Source organism: Taurulus bubalis (assembly GCF_910589615.1).
Source record: "Taurulus bubalis genome assembly, chromosome: 17".
NCBI classification, from domain to species: domain Eukaryota; kingdom Metazoa; phylum Chordata; class Actinopteri; order Perciformes; family Cottidae; genus Taurulus; species Taurulus bubalis.
In genome coordinates, this window is record NC_136605.1 from 12,137,184 (window position 1) to 12,159,504 (window position 22,321).

Sequence of the window (22,321 nt, forward strand, 5' to 3'; positions counted from 1 at the left end):
ATACAGTCATTGTGACTTAACTGAATACATTAAATAATCAAAACAGATGGAATTGTAGATTGCTGCAATTATCCGATCAAAATGGAAAAAAACATTCTCTTGCTTTAAGAAAAAGCAGATTCCAACACTACTTGCGAAAATGGACTTTGCAGGCAGCCACCTCATTTGACTGCGAGATGATTTTATAATGAATTATAAGCCGCCATCATCACTCTCTGTCCTGATCTGGCTCTGTCCCAATAAATCTAAACCTGCTCCTCACTGGTCCTAGCCACTGCCTCTCCATCACGGCCAATCTGATAAAGGGATGAGCGAGGATATCATGTGTTCCTCACACAAATCCTGCCTGTAATCCGTACATTGTTTTTGTTCTACTTCCCTCACTCTAATCTCCTCGCAAGTCCATTCTGTCCCCCCCAATCCACCAAATATAGCATATCACACATCTCGGTTAGCCACAATTTGGGGGGAGACAAAGGAAGAGAAAAGAGACTGTTCAAACTTTGGGATGTACTTAGTCGTCTGTGTGAGATAGTGCTGGTATGTGGCATAATACTGCAACACAAGCTGGCCATCTGATAATGAGGCGGAGCAGAAGGGGGTTGGGGTTAGGATTACATGCCCCAACAGGGATGGAGACCAGCACAGGCCATATGGGGTCCGGCCCCTCATAATCCCATTTGACCACAACACTTAAAGTCAAAGACATCTGAAGAGTAGAGGGCAGATTGAAGGATAGAAAGATGTGTTTGAAATAAACGGATGACATGGTGTTAAGGACAAATGTTACTTCGATCAACAGATAAATCCCCTCCTACCTTAAGTCCATCAACGCAGTGGGCAAGCCAGAAAACAAAGCCCTGTCAAATGTTGTTTTTTCCCCTTGATTTTTTTGGTTTTCTCCACCCCCCAGAGCTGGCTTGATTCTGCCAGTGCTACATTCACCAGTGTGTTTATTTCACTGTATAACAGCCTCCATCTGCTCAGTTCTGGGAATGTAAAGTGATTGCTGTCGCACATAATTTCTCAGATGCGGCTGGATATTTGTCGCGAGTACGCCTCCAGAATGAACCACCCGAAGCGTAGGTAAAGTTGCATGCACACACAGGTACAGTTTGTCCCCAAATACACACACCCACGCAGACATACACACTTGATAAAAAAACATTTTCAACTGGCCTTTATTTTTATCCAGATACTGACAGTTCCAATCATGAATGGCATCTAAGCCCATTAGCATCAATGCTAGGCGTTGACAAAGGGAACAAAAACTTGCAAATGGATGTAGACACGGTGAGATACACAGTGAATTAGACTAACCCTGAAACAGGCTCAATGCAGCACAGCTGACATATACTATAAACTCGCAGACATCAAACAAAAGCATTGTTTTTGAGGTCTAAAAATACCGTGATGTATGAGCATGGTTCACATTTGACATGAAATGGAATAGCTACACAGACACTTTTGTTTAGACTGGATGTTTGCCCGTGATTAACAAGGGAAGAGCCAGGTGTTGTTGAGCCTCAGGGTCAGTTTGGGGCTCTGCTGGCTGGTGGAGAGTGGCAAAGCTCCACTGAACACTGTAAATTTGACTGTATGCCACAGGATTCAATTTACAAGCTGTTGGTTTAAGCTGGCGTGGCGCACCACCCCGTTGTTTGCACCAGGACACTCTGTCTGTTTTGGAGGCTTTTTGTCCCGCAGTTAACAAGCACTCTGATGAGAGAGGAAACTGTAATGGCCGATTACGGCTGTGATAATGGTGATAATGACTCTCTTGTGTACTCCTCACAATAGGAGAAAACCTGTCCTCACCGAGAGGAAGGTAAACAAATGAGGAAAAAATAAACTCTCAGTTTGCAATCCTGCAAAGCCGGGTGCTTTCATGTGATGTGCCGACTGAGGGCTCAGTGCTCTTCGCCTGTGGATCTGGATCACAGTCAGGGGGATCACGCATGCCCAACATCCCACCAACCCTCTCTCATCCACTTCCTCCTCCCTCTAAACACACACACACACACACACACACACACACACACACACACACACACACACACACACACACACACTCACGTTCTTACGTTCTTAGAGGTACACAAGGGCATTACTCTGTATTCCTGCTGTATTCTATGATTTTAGGGGTTATTCAAATTCACAAACAATGCTGCAGGCATTTCTGTTTTCAGAAAATGCCGACAGAAAATATAAAATGAATACACCAACTTGAGTTTCTAATTTTGAAGCATTGGATAAGAAACTATAGCTTTAAAGCCAACATATGGTAACCTGAGAGAACAGGTTGCAGACTGAGAAATACTTTGAGTTTCAGGAATGATCGCAAATAATTTATTAGGGATTTTAGTGAAATCATGTTGGATCATTGCACATCACTTGTTTGGAAGAACACACATTTCAGTATCTATTTGATGCATCTGGCAGGGCTTTGGGGGGGCTGCACTAAAAGGAACATCAACTAAGAAATTCAACTTGATAAATCAATGAAAGCAAAACAAACGAAGCCTTCACCTGCTCAACAATCCCAGAGAAGAGCAAGAGCACAAAAACGTAGAAATTCATCGTCCACCAAGCACAAGGAGATCAAAACTCTCAGAGATAAAGGGTTTGGAGAGGACCAGAGAGATTTGTCTCAATCACGGCGGGTCCCCAGGTGTCTGGGGTGAAGAACCACCGCTTTCCTCGACAGGACTAAGATGACAGCCTCAGTTAGAGGTGAACAGCATTGAGCGTTCACTGCAATTAATCTCTGACTAGAGGCTCTTCAGCCACAACTACAGTGTCAGTCCGGTGATGAGGTCGTGCTGAGTGACCAGGCTCTGTCTTCAGCAGATTAGTCAAGAGAGTTTACAAAGCCGCTGCAACTGCGGGCTGCCGTTTGTCAGGCACCGTGTAATTAATCCATTTCCATGGGAGCCTGTTGGGAGTCTGCAAGGATAACTGAGGAGGTCCTTGAAAGGCAATCATTAGAAACACAAATACTGAACAAGAAAAGGCCTATTTTGAGTGACACCAAGGTATCTGATGTGTTCCCCGCCCTTTACCTCTCAGTAAGAGGGTTGATTAGAGAAAGGCCATAGATCAGAGCCCGAAGCAACCGCCACTGTGGGAGGAGAGACAGGTGGAAAGGAAAGAGAGAGGACCAAAAAGAAAAGATTGTTCACAAAGTGGACTCATTTATCTATCCCCTTTAAGGTCAACACTCATCTTTTTGCCATGACAGGCAATATTTGAGGATGGTAAATGGTTGACATTTCCAGGAGGATGTCCTGAAGTTGCTTTGCATAGCTCCGCAATGATGTGAAAGGTAAATCACATACAGTATCTACGGGAGAGGAAGAGGCCAATTCACTGGAGAGACAGCTGAATATAACACTGTTATTTGACCCTTGGAATTGAGGTGAAGCCGCGCTATGCTAATAGCTACACTTCCCGTTGATATCATTTTGCATGTCACAAGAGGCGATTTGTGCTCAGTAACGGGGAAAATGTTTCTTCAGTCACACAGGTGTTTGACACCATGGCTGAGCGCACAATGTTATCTCCAGTGCAACCAGAAAAAACAGACGTCCAGTCTCTCCCTCTAGTGCAGCGTGCCGCTCCCACCCGGCATGCACAAAGTCACCCACACATTAAAGAGAGGCAGCTGCTCAGAGCATTAGTGTCCAAAAATTCAGTTGAGAGACAGACATAAACAAGCATGACAGTTGGTTTTGGGGACGCTAGGAATGCTGATTGACAGTGCTCTGTCGGCCGGATTAGAGACGTTCATTTCGTCCTGAACTCAATTATATTTTACAAAGGCTGACATCCCCAGTTAATTGCAGCCTTTCCACATGAGGGAATTATTTGCAGTTCTCAATTCCCTGGCCATGTGTACTCTGTTCCGCATGTACAGCCTTCATCTAATGTGTGGAAATATTGCAAATTAGATCAGTAAAAAAAAAGAAAAAAGGGGGGAAAAAAATCTGTGAAAAGTAAAAAAAAAAAGAAAAAAGAGGAAGTGTCGAGAGGCAGAAAGGAGTGAAATACTGGTACAACTTCAAGAGAGAAGCGTCTGGGTGAGTAGACTGCCTCCGTCTCTCAAGTGAGTCTGGATCTCAGCTCAGAGACAGCTTAGTTCAGAGACAGATCCAGAGTGACAGCATTGTGATGATTGACACAGTGATGAAGAGGAGAAGGGGAGAGGAAGAAAGGAGAAAAAGGTTGTGCAGCGCCACTGGCTCCACTGTAATGAAAATGTGAATCTTGCCCATGGAAGGATGTGACAGGAGACCCGGGCTGGGCTTGTGCTGAGGAGGTAATGTCAGGGAGGTAATGTCAAGGAAGCCCACAGGCCCATGTACAGGAATGTCTGCGTACGAGAAGTGCCAACACACTTGAGTGTGTGCGTACATGTATGTGACTGGGGGTTGGTGTGGGAATGAAGTAAAAGACTGGGGCCATATAGCCTGGATTAAATAGCCGCTTCTAATTCACCCCGACTCCTCTTTCTAGACATGGTTGACATGTCTCACAGCACACAGTCAGATTATCGGGCCTCTAATCCACCTCTGAGGCCGACTTGGTGGGTGAGAGGGCTGCGGATGATCCGCCACAGCAACAATAATCCAGCACCTAGCATTTCCACGGTGAGGGGGGGTGGGGGGGGGTTGCTCTCCTTACTGTCACTGTTGCTGTGTGTTGGAGGTGCCATGCTGCTTTGGATTAGGTTTGTTGCGCTGGCTGACATGTGGACAGACAGCTGTCAGCAAGATGTGCTAAACCAGAGCGCTGTACAGGCCTGTGTCGCTCCGCTACTCTTGGACTGTCCCTGATCGGCGGGCGGCTAATCCCGTATCATTGTTTTGCGGTTGTGTTTGCTACAATGGGTATCCGTGACATCACTGGTGTTGACATCGGCTCACCAGCAAACACCACCAGTGTTTATCTTTGTCTGTGAGATACCGTGTGAAAAACACTCCCAGATGGGAGCAGGCCGCCGCCAATGAGATACCAGAGCAAATAGGTTGACTGGTGGAAAATATTGACTGATAATAATTTTAAACAGATGAATGGAGGTTCTCTTTTCTTTATTCCTTTTAATAATAAACATCTCCTTTGTTTTCCTCGACCAGTAGGAACACTATGTGATATAACATTCTGCATCCATCCTGGTAAATGCAGCGAGATAAAACACGCATGAAGAAATATGGATTCATATTGTGCTACAGATAAAACAATGATGCATTATATATTTGATGGCGATGCCGGTCTGTGTGCTATGACTCACTCGCTGAGTGCATTTGGGTGGTGTTTCTCCTGTCAGCAAACCTTGACACTGCTCTCCCATTTGGTCATTGTGACCCTACCGAGAAGAAAATCTTGATTAGATTGTGGCTTTTCAGATTTCCAGAAGGCTTTTACGTTTTGTTAAGATGAAATCAGCAAGTATTACACATGTGTATTAGTATTATGTTTTAGTGGATAACATTATTGGAGTTAAACGAGTATTGAAAAGACCTTGGTGAGAAAAACATATTCTTCCTTCAACTTGATAGGAGTCAGAAGGACAGCCGGGCAGCAGAACCGGTCAGGACCAGATGAGCAGCAATCCAAGTGACTCCCTGCTGCTGCAAGGCTCTCCACTTATTAAGACAGGCCAATCACTCCTTGTGTCAATGTCAGGTCTACTAAAGACATACAGTGTAGCCTCTCTCTCACCTTAAAGGAGGAGAGTAGCTGGTCAGAGTGCCAGAGGGCCAACACTGGTTCAACCAACCGCCCATTAGCAGGAGTGAACCAGTGAATCCCAACCTTAGAAGACCTCTGACTACCTGCAGGGCAAAACGGCTGCTTATTAAGCTCGAGCAGCTTCAGGTTAGTCGAGAGTGCTGTTGCTATAATGATGTAAACAATTCATACTGGTATAATTCTGCGAGACAGAATTATTTAGCTAGTCATTGTTTTGAGTGTGGGTGTTGCTCTCCATCTGGGTTATAGGGAAGTCATTAACTGAGCACAGCCAGTTTCCAATCACTGTAAAAGTAATGGTGAAAATTGCTGGAAATTACATAAAAAGAGTGTCTATAAAATGCAGCAGCACTTACATCCTCTCGTTCCAGATGTTGGTTAAGGTCAGAGCTCATATGGTTGCCAGATATTGAACAGTGACTAGTTCTTCATGCATAAGACGGTTCACGGCAAAGAGAACCGAGAAACTGAAAAATAATATTTGATAACTACTCAGGCAGCCACTTACACCATAGTGTGGCCTCGGTGGTTATCACAATATATGAATGATGGAGAGACAATCATCATGATGGAGTGGCTCAGCTTGGTGTGTGGGGAATATGTGATGTATTCTCTATGTGTCCAGGCCGAGCTGTTCAAACACTATCTTTATGGTCGGACGTGTCCCGGGAGACACCGATGCAGAGGTTAGACACAGAGACACAGATTGAAGACTAGCCACCTCTCCGCTACAGGGCCTGGCCACCAACCTCACAGAATTTTTAATAGCACACTAAAATGCTGCGTAAAGACTAAATTGCTGCCCTCAATGGGCAACAGATGATGGAATTAAAGAGATTTAGAGCTGCGGGGGGAAATGGGCTGTGCATGTTTGATGTGGGCCTGGGAACGAGGGAAGAGAGGAAAGAGGGCAGCAGAGCAAACCAAGGCAGCATCTGGCCCTTGTAGGGACAACACAGCGCTCTGGGAAGTCTCTGCGGAGTGAGAAAGGGGCTGACTGATAGCCCTTTCTAACACCCACTATGTGCACAGACTGGCACTCAGCTACTAGTAACACCTGCTGCACCCATATGGCACTACAATATCACCCATCACCTGAACAAAACTAGAACATGCGAGACGAAAAAAAAAGAAAAAAGTTCTAACTGTGCAGTTGCAAGGCCACCACACAAAAAACATTTTCCAACCCTACCCCTACTCCAGGTAACCATAGCAACCCCTCACCTGTCGTCTCCCTCGACAAGAATAGGGCAGACAGCCAGGTCAAAGTGACATTTTCTCTAACTCGCGAACACACATGCGCCGCAGAGTCCAACATACTCCATCATATCCCCACCAGTATACATAAATCCTACATGTATTGAGTATATGTAGGATTTATCCTCCGCCTCATCTCACACCCTCCCTCTATTCTACTCTCATTCCACTGTCACAGATTCAGACACAGACACGTTCGCACAACACATTTTAGCTTCACTACTCCGGACACAGGAAGCTGGCAACATGCCTTCCATAGCCCACCAAAATGGCAACAGTTACCCTGACCTGGCATATTCTGTGCCCCAGTGTAAACGTGGCCCAGTATAAAGAGCTGGTGGGCTGCAGCAGCCTCTCTATTCACTAGAGACAAAACCTGGATCTGTGGCATGATCTCTGGCTGGACTTATGAATAGAGCCAGCAATCCAGCAACGGCAGAGCCAGTTAACTTTTCTATCACGAGGCTTTGCCGCGTTGTATACAACATAGATGGAGAGGGAGGTGCTGGTGTGTAGTTCTAGAGAGGGGGAAGACATAAAAACTGAAAAACTGGCACTGATGATGACAGCTCTGCGCTGCGTGTGCACTCATGATCGAGCCATGCGCCACACAAAGGGACTGGGGATTCCAGACACACAGCTGCACTATACAGGGCGACAAGCAGTCATTGAAAACTCCAGCAAAAAATTACTAACCGCAGCTTCGTCTCTTACAACTCTCCCACACAAACTTCTGCTTTTATCTCATCCCAAGTGTGGAGGGAAGTTAAAAATAATTCAGAGAAAAAAGGGGGGGCTAGCAGACTGACACATTCAAACAAGCTCTGGTGTAAGGGATGAAGCTAAAGCGCGGAGGCTGTTGATAAGTTAGGATGGGACAGGCTTTATCCCGGGTGATGAGAGGGGGATGGGCCTAACCACCTTGGCTTTCATTTTCCCGCTGCTTTCATCTCGCTGCGCACCGCAGACCCAGTGAGTCACCCAGCGAGCAAAACACAACCAAAACCAATAGCCGGCAGATAGTATCTCTTACGCTAACAAGCTTTTCACTTGGGGATACCATCAGCTCCATGGTTTTCTCATACAGCTAATTAGGGATGGACTGAGACGCAGACCTGCAGCTATCTATCCACCCTGTTTTTATCTTCCTTCCTCTCACTCTTTTTTTTCACTCTTTTATAAATCTGCTGCTTTTATCTGCCTGTCACTCCTTCTGTGGTTCTACTCTCTCACCACACACTCACTCACGCACACGCACACACACGCACACACACACACACACACACACACACACACACACACACACACACACACACACACACACACACACACACACGCGCGCGTTATGCGTCAATCTACGTCTCCATCTTCCAATCCACTACACTGCTGCCCTCACAGCCACTGTGTCCAGCTCAAGGCCACTACTGCCTCTTAATCCCATTAGACCAAACACAATCAATTATCCAGCCAGTCGTAAGGATCTGAGAGCATTAAGAGGTTAGCTCAGGAGATTTAAAGCCATTGATGTCTATGACAGGAATGCACCTCTCGGCACCCTCCCTTCTGCACTCCCTGCTTACCAGAGCATTTGTGTCTGTGTATGTGTGTATGTGTGTCAGCGCGTGTTCATCAACATGACACCAAGGCACCAACTTGAGCCACCATGCATTGCTTGCGGATCTTTAATCATGTCCCTGCCGGTCCCGGCAAATTACTGCCTTGTGATGGTAATCGATAAAGCGATAAACGCAGCCAGGGACTGCAGCTGCTGGAGCGGAGACATACCGCTGTGTGGCCACTGGTGGAGTTCTCATAATCATAATCTGTTCCCCTCTTGCCAAGAGTAAAGGGGGAAAAAGGTAGAAAGAACGATGCACGCTGGTACACTGTATTAGCAGTGAGAGATGGAGGCGTTGTGGAGACACAGGTGCAGATCCATCAATACTATCAGGCAGATATAATCATATTGTAATAATCTGGACATCCACCCTCCCACCCCTGCCGGTCCATAAACTCCATGGCCCTCTGCAGCTCCATTCATCGCTTGATCTCATTCTCTCACTACCTCCTCTTTATCTTCCCCATAGACTCCACTCCTCCACCCTCTAGTATTCACTAACGTGCTCCTTCTAAAGGCGAGAAAATTAAATATGATCATTCCTCTTCAAAAGGCACTACTATTAGCCCCATAATGAATATTCAGTTAATGTAGCAGGGAGACGATATTGTGCGAGTTTCAGAAATATGTGACAGCAAGAACTGAAAGGTGAAACTCTCAAACTGATTTTCAGCGGCCTTACAGCACAAACAAAAAAATGAATGTGCAGTTATATCATTTTCCATGTACTTCATAGCAAAAACAACACAAAACATGAATTATTACAAGTACCTTATTAACATGAATGAGCAGTCCTGTGACATTTAACGATACGATTGTGGATCTATCTCATCAGAGTCCTATACATCATTCATGGCTCATTAATATTTCCAGTGATGAATCATTGATTATAGGGCTATTATGAAATACTTCCTCAAATCTTATGTCCCTGATGCGACCTCCGCTGGAAAATCATTTGGCTAAGGCTTGAAAGGCGCCGGAGCACTTGTGGCTCTAACTTTAACTCCACTCCTAAGGAGTCGTCAGTCTGCGTTCCAGATGCAGCTGCCAAGCACCTTCTCCACTGGGATTCAAATGTGTTTCCTCATGCAGACACGATAGCCACTTTCCAATTTCAACTTCATCTTAAACCACCAATTTCTGCTGCCGTGGCGGTGATTGAAATATGAAACCCTGCATATATACAGGCCATTACAGCCAATACAAGGCCCCAGCTGCTGTCAGTCTGCTCAGGGATGTGAAGGGAGAAGAAACAACAGGGATCAGCTACAGTCGCAACACATTTCTATTTATTTATTATTCAATAATGCAGAATTGGCCCCTGACCCCCTGCAGCAACTGAAGCCAAACTACCCTCAGAAGAAAATGGCAGCCCTGCTGAATCAGGAGGAAATCAAACAGAATCCCTGGGGCTCAGTGGTATGAGAGTTCAAATCTGACAGAATATGATGAGTCTCCCCCTTTGAGTAAATCTGGTTTTGATTCATGCACTCATGCAACATACGTCAAAAAGCACTTCACTTTCTAGGGCAACACCATGAACAGGCATGCCAACATAGAAATGACAAGTAAATAAATGAGTCATCCCATTAAGCAGAATCTTTATGGGCATCCTAAAAAGTGATGAGTATGTTTCTGAGTTCTCTCTCTCTCTCTCTCTCTCTCTCTCTCTCTCTCTCTCTCTCTCTCTCTGCCTCCAACCCCACAAACCAACACGTTTTTTCAGGGGCAACATGTAGTGCTTTTATCTGTCTTTTATGCCTTCTCAAATTTCAATAGAACGGTTTGATGGGCAGGTACTTCTAACATAATTCCAGCAGAAGAGAACATATTCTCAAGTAACAGTTGTTCAAGTGCAAAGTAAATGAATTGAGTAGCATAGCACATAGCACAGACACCCAAACATAGTGGGGGAAGAAGAGTGGCGGGGGGCAAATGCAGATAAAACACTGTTGTCTGCGGCTTTCAAGGTTGTTTCAGCTGTTAATTAGTTCAGTTTGATGGCTTGCGTCCATGGATGCAGTCTAACCCAGTTAAGTCAGATGCTCAATGAGTTTTCTCTGGACCTTAAATACTGAGCCGCTGCTCTACGGGAACCTGGCTCAAGGTTAGCACCATGGTGTCAGTCATGCCCAATGTCCGGCGCTCACAGTCTGCTATCCTCCTCAAGTGGCTGCCAGAGAACACTCACCAAGGTTAAGTCTGTCAGAGCCAATGAGCATCCCACTTATCTCAATCAAAGTCCTTCACAAATCTTTGAGGGATTGGTCCTGCCTGTGCTTCAAACTCAAGGAAAAATAAGGGCATTCGCTTTCCGGGGGAAATGGAAAGGAAAGCTGTTGCACCTAAATTGAACAGTTTGTCAAATACCATCGAGGATTAATAAGCCGCAACCAATCAAATAAAAATCATTAATCAATTAAAATGATCGCCAACCGAGGGATATTATTGTTCGCCATATCTCTAATCTGTGTTCAAGAAAGAACACACTCAGTGATACTGCATTTCTCTGATGGCCGTGGGGTGGAATGACTGTGTTTTTTTTAGGTCAGGGTTTTTGATGTTGATAAATACAAAAATGTAATCTTTACAAAAACAAGCCTGTGTGTTACGGACTGCACATGTGACTGATCCTTTGTTTTCTCTCGAGTCAAGAAGAAAAAACGTTTCATACTGCATATTTCTGCTCCTGATTTTAAACAGCAACTAGAACTAAAAAATGGTGCTCCTTGTAAATTAGACACAATAAGAACAAATGCCTTTCAGTTAACATTGGCGAGTTATTAATGGCCATGTAAGGTAATGACAGTGTTTAAATGTCAAACAACAAACCCAAAGAGATAAGCCGACATATATTTGTGTCCCCTAAGTGATGTTGAAAGTAATGAATTGTGCGTTAACGACAATAAATTACAGCACTTTGTTTCCACAGGAAACAGTCTATAAATTGGTTGATAGGCAATGTAAATGTGTTGTTTGTGCGGTATAAATCACCCACAAACAATATGACACCTGTGGATTTTCAAAAGTAAGAGAAATCTTCTTTCAAGCCGAACCACCCATCCTCCGCTCGATATTTCACGCACAATAACAAATGATCCATCGCTGTGGCATCATGTACAAATGGCACAATTAGTCATGATGGATATTGAGGGAACTATTCAGGGGCGTACAGTGAGGTAGATGCAGGCTCGTCAGATCGTTGGTGTCCAGTGAGTAAATAGGAAGAAGAGATGACAAGATCATCATTCTTAAATGCGGGAGCATTTTTAAATGTCATCATACTATGGCATTTGTTTGTGTGTGTGCGGGGGGTCGTTTGTCTGTTCCCTCCATCTCCAGGGGCAGCGGTTTCTCCCTCTCATCAACCGTGCCCATCAATGTGACTGTCACTCCCAATCTGCACAGAGAGGGGAGCCCGTGCCTATTTTTATAAATGTATTCAAATTCATTAGCCCTGAGTGTCATTCATAGTAGCAGTTCTTTAATGCGGTGCGTAACCATCAGAGGCTGGAGGAGCCTGCCTCCTCTCATCTCACAAATTAATAACACCGAAAATCCCTGCAAAGGTGCCTACTGTCAAACAACAATAGCTCCTGATTTGCATCAACTGCGCGCACCTCCTTATTTCCACACGTAGCACAAAAAAACACTCATCAGTGGTCTCCCATTGGGGAATCTCAAGAAAAATGCCATTGTACAATCCTTTGAAATATGAAATCATTAATTTAAGTGAGAATTAATTACAACCCTTTTTTTTTCCCTTGACCCACCAGAGTATTCTGCCTCATAACATCTTGGTGGCAGCCGGTTAATTGTGCAGAATAACTTGTGTGAACGTCGGCAGTTAATGAGAGCAATTAAGCAACAGGCTCACACGAGATTTCACTTCACCCGCTCACTCAAAGACAGCACACTTTGCCTTGATTGGCTTGTATGTGTCATATAAAGCACACGAGGAATGCATTCCACACAGTCAACGAGAGCACAAGAGTCAAGTCTGTCCCTTTGACTGATAACCAGGGACATGTATTCATGTTTTTACACAAACACATGACAGTACATTTTGATTCGTACATACGATGTCTTTACAGGATCGTAGGGACCAATCATGTGTGAATATTTCTCTCCGTATTGTACAGCCACTTTCTCGTGCACCATTTTGGGCACCCTGCTTTCTAAAGTAATGGAAGTGGGCTGCTTTTCACAGCCCTCTTTGCAATGTTTTTTTCATGGCCATTGTTTCTGCTCCACCCCACTTTAAATCAAGAGCACAATGCCGCCCCCCTCCCCGCCCCACTATCCCACCGTACTTCACTCTGGACAACATTAATAAAACAAGCTTTCAATGATGCAGAGTGCAACGCCACATTGGGCTCAGAGCAGTGGTGTGATTAAAGCTTTTAAACACCGCCACAGTTTGCATACGTCTGCTCGGCAGCGTAGTGGGGCACATGTTCCCTCTGTCGTTTACATAGTCGCTTTTTCTCCTCTTTACTATTCCTCAGTAATGTAGCAGGGGCAAGACAAGCGCTCGGCACGCCTTTAACATATAAAGCTGCAACAGGAGCTCCGACAGTAAAATCGGAGTGGGGTCCATGGAGGAAGATGCAAGAGGAGAGGTAGCTGCTGTGCTAGTGATTGCGTCTATTGTCCAGGTCTCACAGCTGTGCTTCTTCCCGTCTTTACGTACTAGACAAACCCAATAAAGAAAAGTATTCCACTCTGTTCCTTTACCTACGATTATGTTTTCTGTTGCAGCCTTTCTTTTCTTAGAGACCCAATATTCACTGTAAAGCATATCAAAGACACTGGCAGATCATCATAGCACGCACTCAAAGAACACATTTTTGATTGGTAATTTCTTCTCACGATTCCTCCCTATAATCTAATGACGGCGACCCCTTGAGTGCAAAAATGGAAATAAAGCTTTTTAATTGAATTTCATGAAATTAAACATCGGCCAGAGCAACTTCATTAAACTGATATAATCCCACTGACTCTCCTATTTCTGCTTTCCCCACAGGGGGAGTACATGTCCAGCATTGCTACAATAAGATATGTGCTCAAACATTTCCTTTCACAGGACAAGGAAATTACTCTTTCAAAGACCCCTACTCGCAATTGAAAATAGCAATTTGCGAAAGCTTTGAGGACAATGACACAGACATTTAGCCCAAGGCCTCTGCAACTACCACACAAGTCAGAGCAGCTGCTGCCGTCATATAGAATATGCTCACAAACCGCATGAGCCAAGCCTGCCTTCATATCAGCCGTAATGCTCCTGCTTAAGTCAGGCATCACAAATCAGTTTTGAGCCATCATATGTGCGTCACATGTGATGTAGATCTGATTTGGCTTTACTCTCTTGGGTATAGCTCTGCGTCAGCCTAGAGTGTGTTCACATGTCCGCTGCAGCTCCATTGTGGAGACAGGGGGCCAACATTGTCAGAAGTCTTCTTGCTGCGGTACAGTGCATATCCCCAACAGGGGACGCTCCGGCTCGTTTGTTTAGGTACGACTCCGTGGCTCTGAGACAAGAGCAGACAGTGACCGAAGCGTTTGGGACATGACAGTCCCCTGCAGAATTCAGCAGGCTGCATCTCAAGCCCCAGTGACAGGAAATCTCACTCAGATCACAAAAGGCAGAACTGATTGTGTCTGACATGTGCATCCTCTTCCCTCAGATACAATGTCTTTGTTTTGTGTGGATTACTTGTGTGTAGGCATTTGTACTTTTGTGCACCGTGTGTTTGTGTGTGTTAGAGCGGGGGTGTTTTTCTCCACCCAGTCTACTTCTCTTTTAAAAATTGAAAGTGTGACCTTCTTCTACATATTGCCTGTCTGTGAGACTACCTAGGAGATACGTTGTGTGTAAAAAGGCTGATTCTGAATTAGAGAAAGACAATTAGACTCAGGGGATGCTCACCAGAGATGTGTTGTGTCTAACAGGCCGAGCACATGGAATGTCGGGGTGAATGTATAAAAAGGCTGGCAGTGGGAGAAGTGGAAGGGTTACTGTTTGGGCTCAAACTGGGCACACTAATCCCTCTGATCCCCCCATTTTACTGTCAGCTGTTTCCTAGCTACCGTCGGATCTGCACAGAATTTAGGATTTGTGCTACTGTACACCACAGCAATCTCTACCCCACTGATGCAGCGCTCTCCTTTCTTTCCTCCATCAATACCCCCTCTCCACCTATTTCCTCCTCATAACGTCCATAGCGATGTTTATTTTTTCTTTCTGTTCCCCCTTTCTCCATCACTTCGCTGCAGCTGGCAGTGACTACGAAATGGCATGGAGACAGGTTAAATTGGAAAGTATTTTGCACATAGGGCCGCCAGAGCATGACGCTTCACGGTGAAAAAGAAGCCGATTCTGATTTTGTCTATTCACATGAGACACCATGGCTGTGCCCCACTTTCATTAGTTGTGCCGAAAACACCATTCAAATACTGCTTTGGTCTTTTGAGAAATCTCCATTTAGCGATAATGAAACAATCCGCGCACGTGTGTGCAGATGCATGTGTTAGAGGAAAAAATGTGTTTGGGTATTAGCGTACAGAGACACTATTGCTGTGTGCATGTTTGTGCATCTGCTAACATGCATTAACGCAATAAAAAGGCACTTTTATTGGATTCTGCTTCCAAGCCGCCTTTGAAATTTAAATAAATATGCAGCTGTATCTGCACAGGATCTCTTTCTTCCTTGTCAGTATTTCTTGCTTTCAAAAGTGCAATGCCCCACAGACTTCCAGCTTAACCTCTGAGGAGCGCTCCCAAACTGATCCTAAATCATTCCGGGCAGATACACATGACGAACTCGATTTGCGTCTTGGCAGATTCATGCTTCATTGTCAAACGCTGGCTCTCTCCATGGCCCTGCTTCAATTAATCCTGTCAGCATGGAGAGGAAGAGTGAATACAACAAGTTTCCTAATTTGCTGATTTCAGTAAGAGCCGCGGCGCCGTATTGATTTGCGCATGTATTGCACACCTACATCATTTGTATCATTCAAGCAGTCAAGCTCTCCGACCATACTTGTTTATCTGGAGCCTTTGTTCATTTTGTATGTTCGATTAAGCACTTCATGTCTTCAATCAGTCAATTCATCCCCGCAGACATGAAAATGTAATGATCCAAGACATTAACTGTCAAGAAAATTGTAGTCAAATGTGTCGTAACTCATTGTGTTATCAGGAAGATGTAGTAAATATATAAATAGCCTCATACCTTTGACAGCCTAAAAAATAACTTTATCACAGAAATCATCAGGTTCAAGTCAGTTTTTTAGATCTGTAAATATCTCTCCACATGCACTGTGCCTCAGGTGTGGAAAGCAGGCTCCCATACAGTGTTGGACAAAGGCCGTGTTTGGGCTTTGACTTGAATCCTGCCGTATGGTTCCAGTCTCGCACCTGAAGCCCTTTCATGGCTCGTGCCGAGAGGCCAACGAAAGGGAATCCAGATGCGACGTGAGCCACAGAAGAAGGAGCCTGCAGTACCCCTGTCAGCTCCCATCACCGTCACAATTCTTAAATGACACTCTACTGATGTTAGAGGCAAGGGCAGTGATCAAAGAGAGGTGTACATTAAAGTATTGCCAGTCTACAATGACAACCAGCCCTCAATGCCATGCATACCAGACGGGACTTCCTTATCAGCAAACACAAAAGTGCTGCTGTATGAGAACGCAGGTAGGAATTTATTAAGATGTATCTCCCTGTTTGCCTTTGAGTGAACTACACTTTAACATCCACACTGACATCCCCCTGGTGTCTCTGTTGCAAGCCATTTGTTTACAGTGAAGGTGGAGTTCTGTCAAACTGTGACAGGAGTGGGGAGGGCCTGATGCTGAGCTCTGCCCATCTTTGGGAGGAGGAAGGAGGCAGGTGTTGGGATACAAAAGTGATATCAAACATGATATGGAATCCCATGTGGCCAAGAAAAGGACAATGGGGAATGAGAGCCAGCTCTGGTCCTAATCAATACTGAGCAAACGGCATTGAGATGCAGCTTGAGGCATTTCGCCAGGACCCCTAGCGGGACTGGTAGGCCTGCTGCCAAGCACAGCCCGAGCAGCAAACTCAGCCCTGCAGATGGAGGGCATGGAGGCGCCTTCTCTCCAGATGAAACCCTGGCCATGCACAGGAAGTATGCCATGAACTGAAACAGTTTCTCTGTTCAACAAGCCCTTCTAAACGCGTTGACCCCTGACCCCAATTCCATGCACGTGGAATGGCACAAATGCAATGTTTTCTTCAAACAAGCAAGGTGAACGTCTTCAGTATCAGCTGGAAAATGCAGCTTTGATCGTCAAATAAGCAGGTAGCGAAGAAGAAAATAAATGTTTCTTCTTCCCTCTTCTCCAGTTTGAGATGTTTTGCGGCGTGTTGTTCATCTGACTTTCTTCTGCTTCCTTTTCCATGTTTCTGTATTGAGTGAAACAGCAATATTGGCGTGCCTTCCCCTGTCATTACTTACTGCATGGAAACTCACTGGTAGTGGTTGGGCAACAAAACAAAGTGTTGCGACTGCCGTGGTTTGAGGTCAGCAGAAGAGTGGAGCAGAATATCAAGATGTGAAGAATTCATTCATGTGAATGTACAAAGAAAATGGATTTGTACCACCAGTTGTTATCACTTGGAGACAAAACATGCCCCCCTCCCTCCCTCCACCCCAGTTTCTCCTCGATTTCTCGATTTGCCTCTTTTGCCATTTTATTCACAACACAAGAATACACTCATCGGTCCCCAGGAGGGGCAAGCTGAATGAGAGCAGAGATTCAGTGTGCACATTATGCTGTAAAAAGCATTGTTTCGCACCACAGTTTTCTTTGAGTTGCCTTTTGTGTTGTTTAAATGTTTACATGGAACAGCTTGGGGGCCTCAAGACAGATGTATGGTCCAAGAAAACTGCCTCAGTACAATCCCTCTTTTCCCTGGATGAAAGTGATGACACCATTTTGAGGGCTTTTTCCAATCGCTCCTTAAAATGATGCTTTGATGAAGCAGCATGCACAACATCTTTGCTCCCTTGTCAAAATGATATAAGAGAAATTAAACGAATAGTGCCGCTTTAAATCCCCCTCTCTAGCCAAGGTTATTTCTTTTCCATTTCTGTCCCAGCTCAGGGCCGGTTCTGAGACATTTCTTTTTGTTCTTTATAGTTGAAGAGGGGCCTTCTGGACCTGTGTCAGATTGATTAGACTTTTAGCCAGGAGAATTAATAAGGGAATAATTTGTCTCTTCCCCCTTTGTAGTGCTTCTCTACTCTACTCTCACCAATAAACAAGGAGACATGGAAACAAAACCCCTCTCAGCTATGTGATTAAAATTTGCCCCCAAAAGAAAGACTTGCCTCCTAAGTCAATTATTATTAGAAAATCTAAATGTGAGAAACAGAAACTGTATTTTTTACCCAGTAGGACAAAGAAGGGCTGTCTCTGGGTAAAGAAAACATGTCAATCTTTATAAGACCCAGGTTTATTGTGTACCTTATTTAGCCAATACCATTCTGAACACAAACTCACATCCTAATGATAAGTATTCAACACCAGCACAGCAACTTCTGCACATTTCAGCCAGCTACCCTCACATGGCAACATGACAGACTCATGGTGGGAGATAGGACTCTTTGCCCCATGCAAATAACTATTACCATAACCCTTTAAGCAAATGGCAATTACTGGGCAAGGGGTGAATGCCAAAACCCTGTGGTACAAGTTAATTTGATTACATTTCCATTATGAACTATAAACACAGTTTTGCTGCTCGACTGAGCCAATTAAAGGCCTCCTGAAGCTAGAAAATGTTGACAGCACAGCAGCTCTATTGTTCTTCAACAATAAAGCAGATTGTGATCATTTGTTCCCCTTAAACAAGTTAGAGGCACTTGTATGTTCTCTCTTTTATGAAACATTAGCAATATTATTATTATTTCTAAAACAAGGAATCAGGCTTTCTTTTCATTCATTTTGAATGTTGCTGCCAGTAAGCAAATATACATATTTGCTCTTATTCTTATTCAGCTGTGATATGTTCCATCTTGGTGAATAAAGCATCCTGTGACAACATGAATAAACATGTGTAGACAGCATTTGGCAGCCAGGGAAAAGCAGCCAACCGGCCAGACACGGGAGGAAGGAGCTGAAGACACACAAGGAGCCTGATTTGGAAGCCAGGCTGCCACAACGTTTCACCTGAGGCTGTGCAAGCCACTAGCTGGTCTTTCTGGGCATGATCCATGCTACGATGAAAACAGGCATTTAGTCCAAATTTCAGCAGACATCTGTTAGCTCTCTGGAGAAGTAAACATGTTTAATTAACTGTATTTCGCCAAACAGAGGGATGCATGTCATAAATATGCACTGTGGGTAATTACAGTATGGTGGCTGAGAAGTTACAGCCCCGTACAGGACTTGTGACAGGATGAAAGTGCTTTACGCTCAGGACAACGCAATTATTGCATCACATATGGCTCAGGATTTAGTATCGCATCTAAAATCAGATGCCAATGTGGCGTCAATGGGAGTATGTAGGTCTACTTTTGTGGAGCTATATGCAAAACAGATTAAGCTTTCCGTTATTTGTGATGGAGTGTTTTACGTGTGTGTGGGCGCAGATGATCGGGTTTTGGATCAGCCTTTGTTGGAACTTGGAGATGCATTTGATTCTATTAAAGCTGTATTATATTTCTCTTGATGGAGTTGTGTAATCTTGTACACATTGATTTTTCTATCTTTCAGTGGATGTGTTCGCATGCGTGTGTGTAGTGGTGTGTCACTGATGGAGATGAATTATGATCTGGTGCCCGTATTAGCGCAGGGAGTTTTAATCACACACGGATTCAGAGTGTTTTAAACAAATGCTTTTTTGTAAGCACTGTGGATTATCATAAGATTTAAAGATTTGGAAAATGCCTGACAGCTGTCAAGCTGCATAATAACGTACGTCCAGAAAATTATAGCAGCTGCCGGTCGGCAGAATGTCAATGCTGCTATCTAGATTAAAGCTCAATAGACAGGAACATACAGTAAGCGCCAGGACACACACACACACACACACACACACACACACACACACACACACACACACACACACACTTTCAGCAGTAGGGGATTTGAGGTGAGAAGATACAGAGACTGCTAAGAGGCGAAGAAAGACAAAACCTCACATCTATTTACTTGCTATTTCGATGAAGGGGTCAAAATGAGTTTTTAAATGGCATGCTGAGAGCAGCTTGTGGCAGAAGAAAGGTACCCCTGTGGACTCTATCAGGTATCTCCTTGTACACTGGAGCAGCCAGCAGTATTAAACACAGCAGGAGCCTCAGTAGGAACCTGTTGAAAAACAAGTACGTGCTACCTCCGGTTCCCGGGGGCCTCGTCTGCGTGTACATCGCCTAATTTATGACATCCTCAGAGGTCCTCCCTGCTCAGGGGATGACTACAGCCTCTCTAACTATATGCAGAGGCACAGCCGCACTGCCAGTCATTTGCAAACACAGGATGCCCCTCGAGGATGAGATCGGCTTCCTACTTCGAACGAACAAGACCTCTCTGGCTCGTGAGAGGACCCCCTGCAAATAAAGCAACTGCGTCTTCACTGAAGAACCTAAAGGAGCGATTGTGCGCTATAGAGAAGGTCCTTCTCAATTGAAAGAGCAGGCAGACAGAAGAGTGAATCTCTCACCAATGCTAATGCGCAGCCGGGAACATTCAAGGGGGCCTGAATACCAACTGCAAGAAGAGAAAGAGGTCTGTTTGGGGAGGAAAGGTAAAACCCTGTGAAGTAGCCTTGAAGCGCTCAGCAGATCCTCACAGACGGCATGTTAGCTTGAGAAAGGGATGGTAATAACAGCTAGAGGAACTGTGCCCTGCATAATAAGAGACGCCTGAGACTCTCTTAAGATGAGGCTGGGAGCACTTCAGAGCAATGCGACCTGTTCAAAGACAAACAAGCAAAGGATTATGCTGCTTTTAGCACTTTGGTGCACAGAGCATTGTGATTATAAGATGGAGGAGTGCATAGAAAAGCCACCTCTCATATGAGTCAACTTCCACAACAAGACTTCTTTTTCCCCTCCTTTGGGACCTATTAAAGTATATTACAGAAGGATCTGTATGTCAAACATGCATCTTTCTTTTGTGCTTCTGCATGACCCGCTGTAATAAAAACCATGACCCAGTGGTTGGAATGTTAAGTATAAGGTTAAATGCTATTTAATGGGATTATCCAACAAGACTGCTGATGAAATTCACAGCCCAGTAAGCTCACAATATAATCTTTCCCCTCCACCAACTCACCTTTAGTTCTTGTGACAACTTGCAGTTTTGCTTTTCCAATTCTGAAATATGGAGGAAGGAAGGATTTGCTCTCGCTGCTTTTCCTCACGATCTACCATTTAGTGTGAATATCTCATTACCTTCCCACTGGTCAAGAAGCACATGTCATCCACTGACAGATGGCAAGTGACAAGACATATCAATTTCACAGTAATTGTATGATTAGTGTAGATCGTGTTCACGCCTATATCCTCATATCTCTGACAGTGCTGGAGGTGAAGGAAACCTACATGTTGGGATTTATTCATTCTGCTCTATTACTTTCACATGGCCTGAGAGTAAGAGTGCAAAAATGAACATTAGGCAAATGTAGCCTTCAAATAAGGGCCTTGCCTCACTGTTCCTTGGTCATATTCATTCTAGTTATTACTGACTATGATACAATATTAAGGTGGCCTAGAGGTAAGAGGGTCTTCAAGCAGTGGAATTATTTGTGTTGAGGTTCCTCAACCAGGGCCACTGGTCGTTTTACAGATTTGATTTTTCAAATGTTGTAAAACAGTAAAACTGATAATGTGAATATGCAAATATCAGATTTAAAATCAATACATTTTCGAGGAATATTCTGTATTAAATTGATTTACGGAATGCATTTTAAATTGCTCAAAATCACAAGATATTGAGGCTCATTTAAACCGACCAACATTTGTGATATTAATGTCCAGCTCTGCAGAGGCAGACTGTTTTTTTTTTTTATTGTGTGAGCTTTTGGAGAATGCAAGTGGCCCTGTGGTTATGATGGTAATGGGGAATGTGGTGAAGGCAGAAAACGGCAGTTTATTCACGTTGTTGTCTGAGGAAACGAATTTAACAATTGACGAATTTAATCTCATTTAGAGTGTGTCAGGCATTGGTCTCTCTAACTGTTCTGGCTATGTGACCAAATATGTCAAAGCAAATCATTTTGTATTTTAGGACCAGTTTTTCTTTGCCTAACCTTATCTGACACTATACATTTCTACCACGTATACTTTCTTGTGCGCTTCACTAGCTCCACAAAACACTTAACACTCAGAGTTGTGCTTCTTACCTTGAGCCCGAGCGCTGAGGAAACAAGTCGCCGACAGCAGAATCCAACAGGAGACCCACACCTGTCCGACCTGTCCGGTCCGTCCAGCTGTAACCGTGGTCCGCAGCGCCACCGTCGAGTCCCCGGTGCGCCTTCCCCGCCGTGTCCACGCTGGGGACATGTTGCTCGGTGGCCGCGCACTCCCCGGGAAGAGTCCTCCTGGCTGCTTGGCTGGTCCTAAGAGTCAAGCCCGGCTCCTCACTGGTGATGCGGGTGAGTGACTGAGGGGGGGCTTGTGTGTGGAGATGCTCGCTCCGTCAGAGAGCACCAGGCGTGCA

General features: G+C 44.6%; 1 protein-coding gene across 1 annotated transcript in view; it reads right to left on the bottom strand.

Annotated features, from left to right (window-relative positions):
* LOC306750359 (protein sidekick-2-like) overlaps nucleotides 1-22,164 on the bottom strand; it is a gene marked incomplete at both ends in the record, with an annotated part of 76,188 nt that extends 54,024 nt beyond the window's left edge. Inside the window, one exon of the mRNA XM_079233773.1 lies at nucleotides 22,005-22,164. Coding sequence (XP_079089899.1) covers nucleotides 22,005-22,164 — 160 coding nt within the window. The remainder of the gene's footprint in view (nucleotides 1-22,004) is intronic.
* Nucleotides 22,165-22,321: the final 157 nt, after the last annotated feature.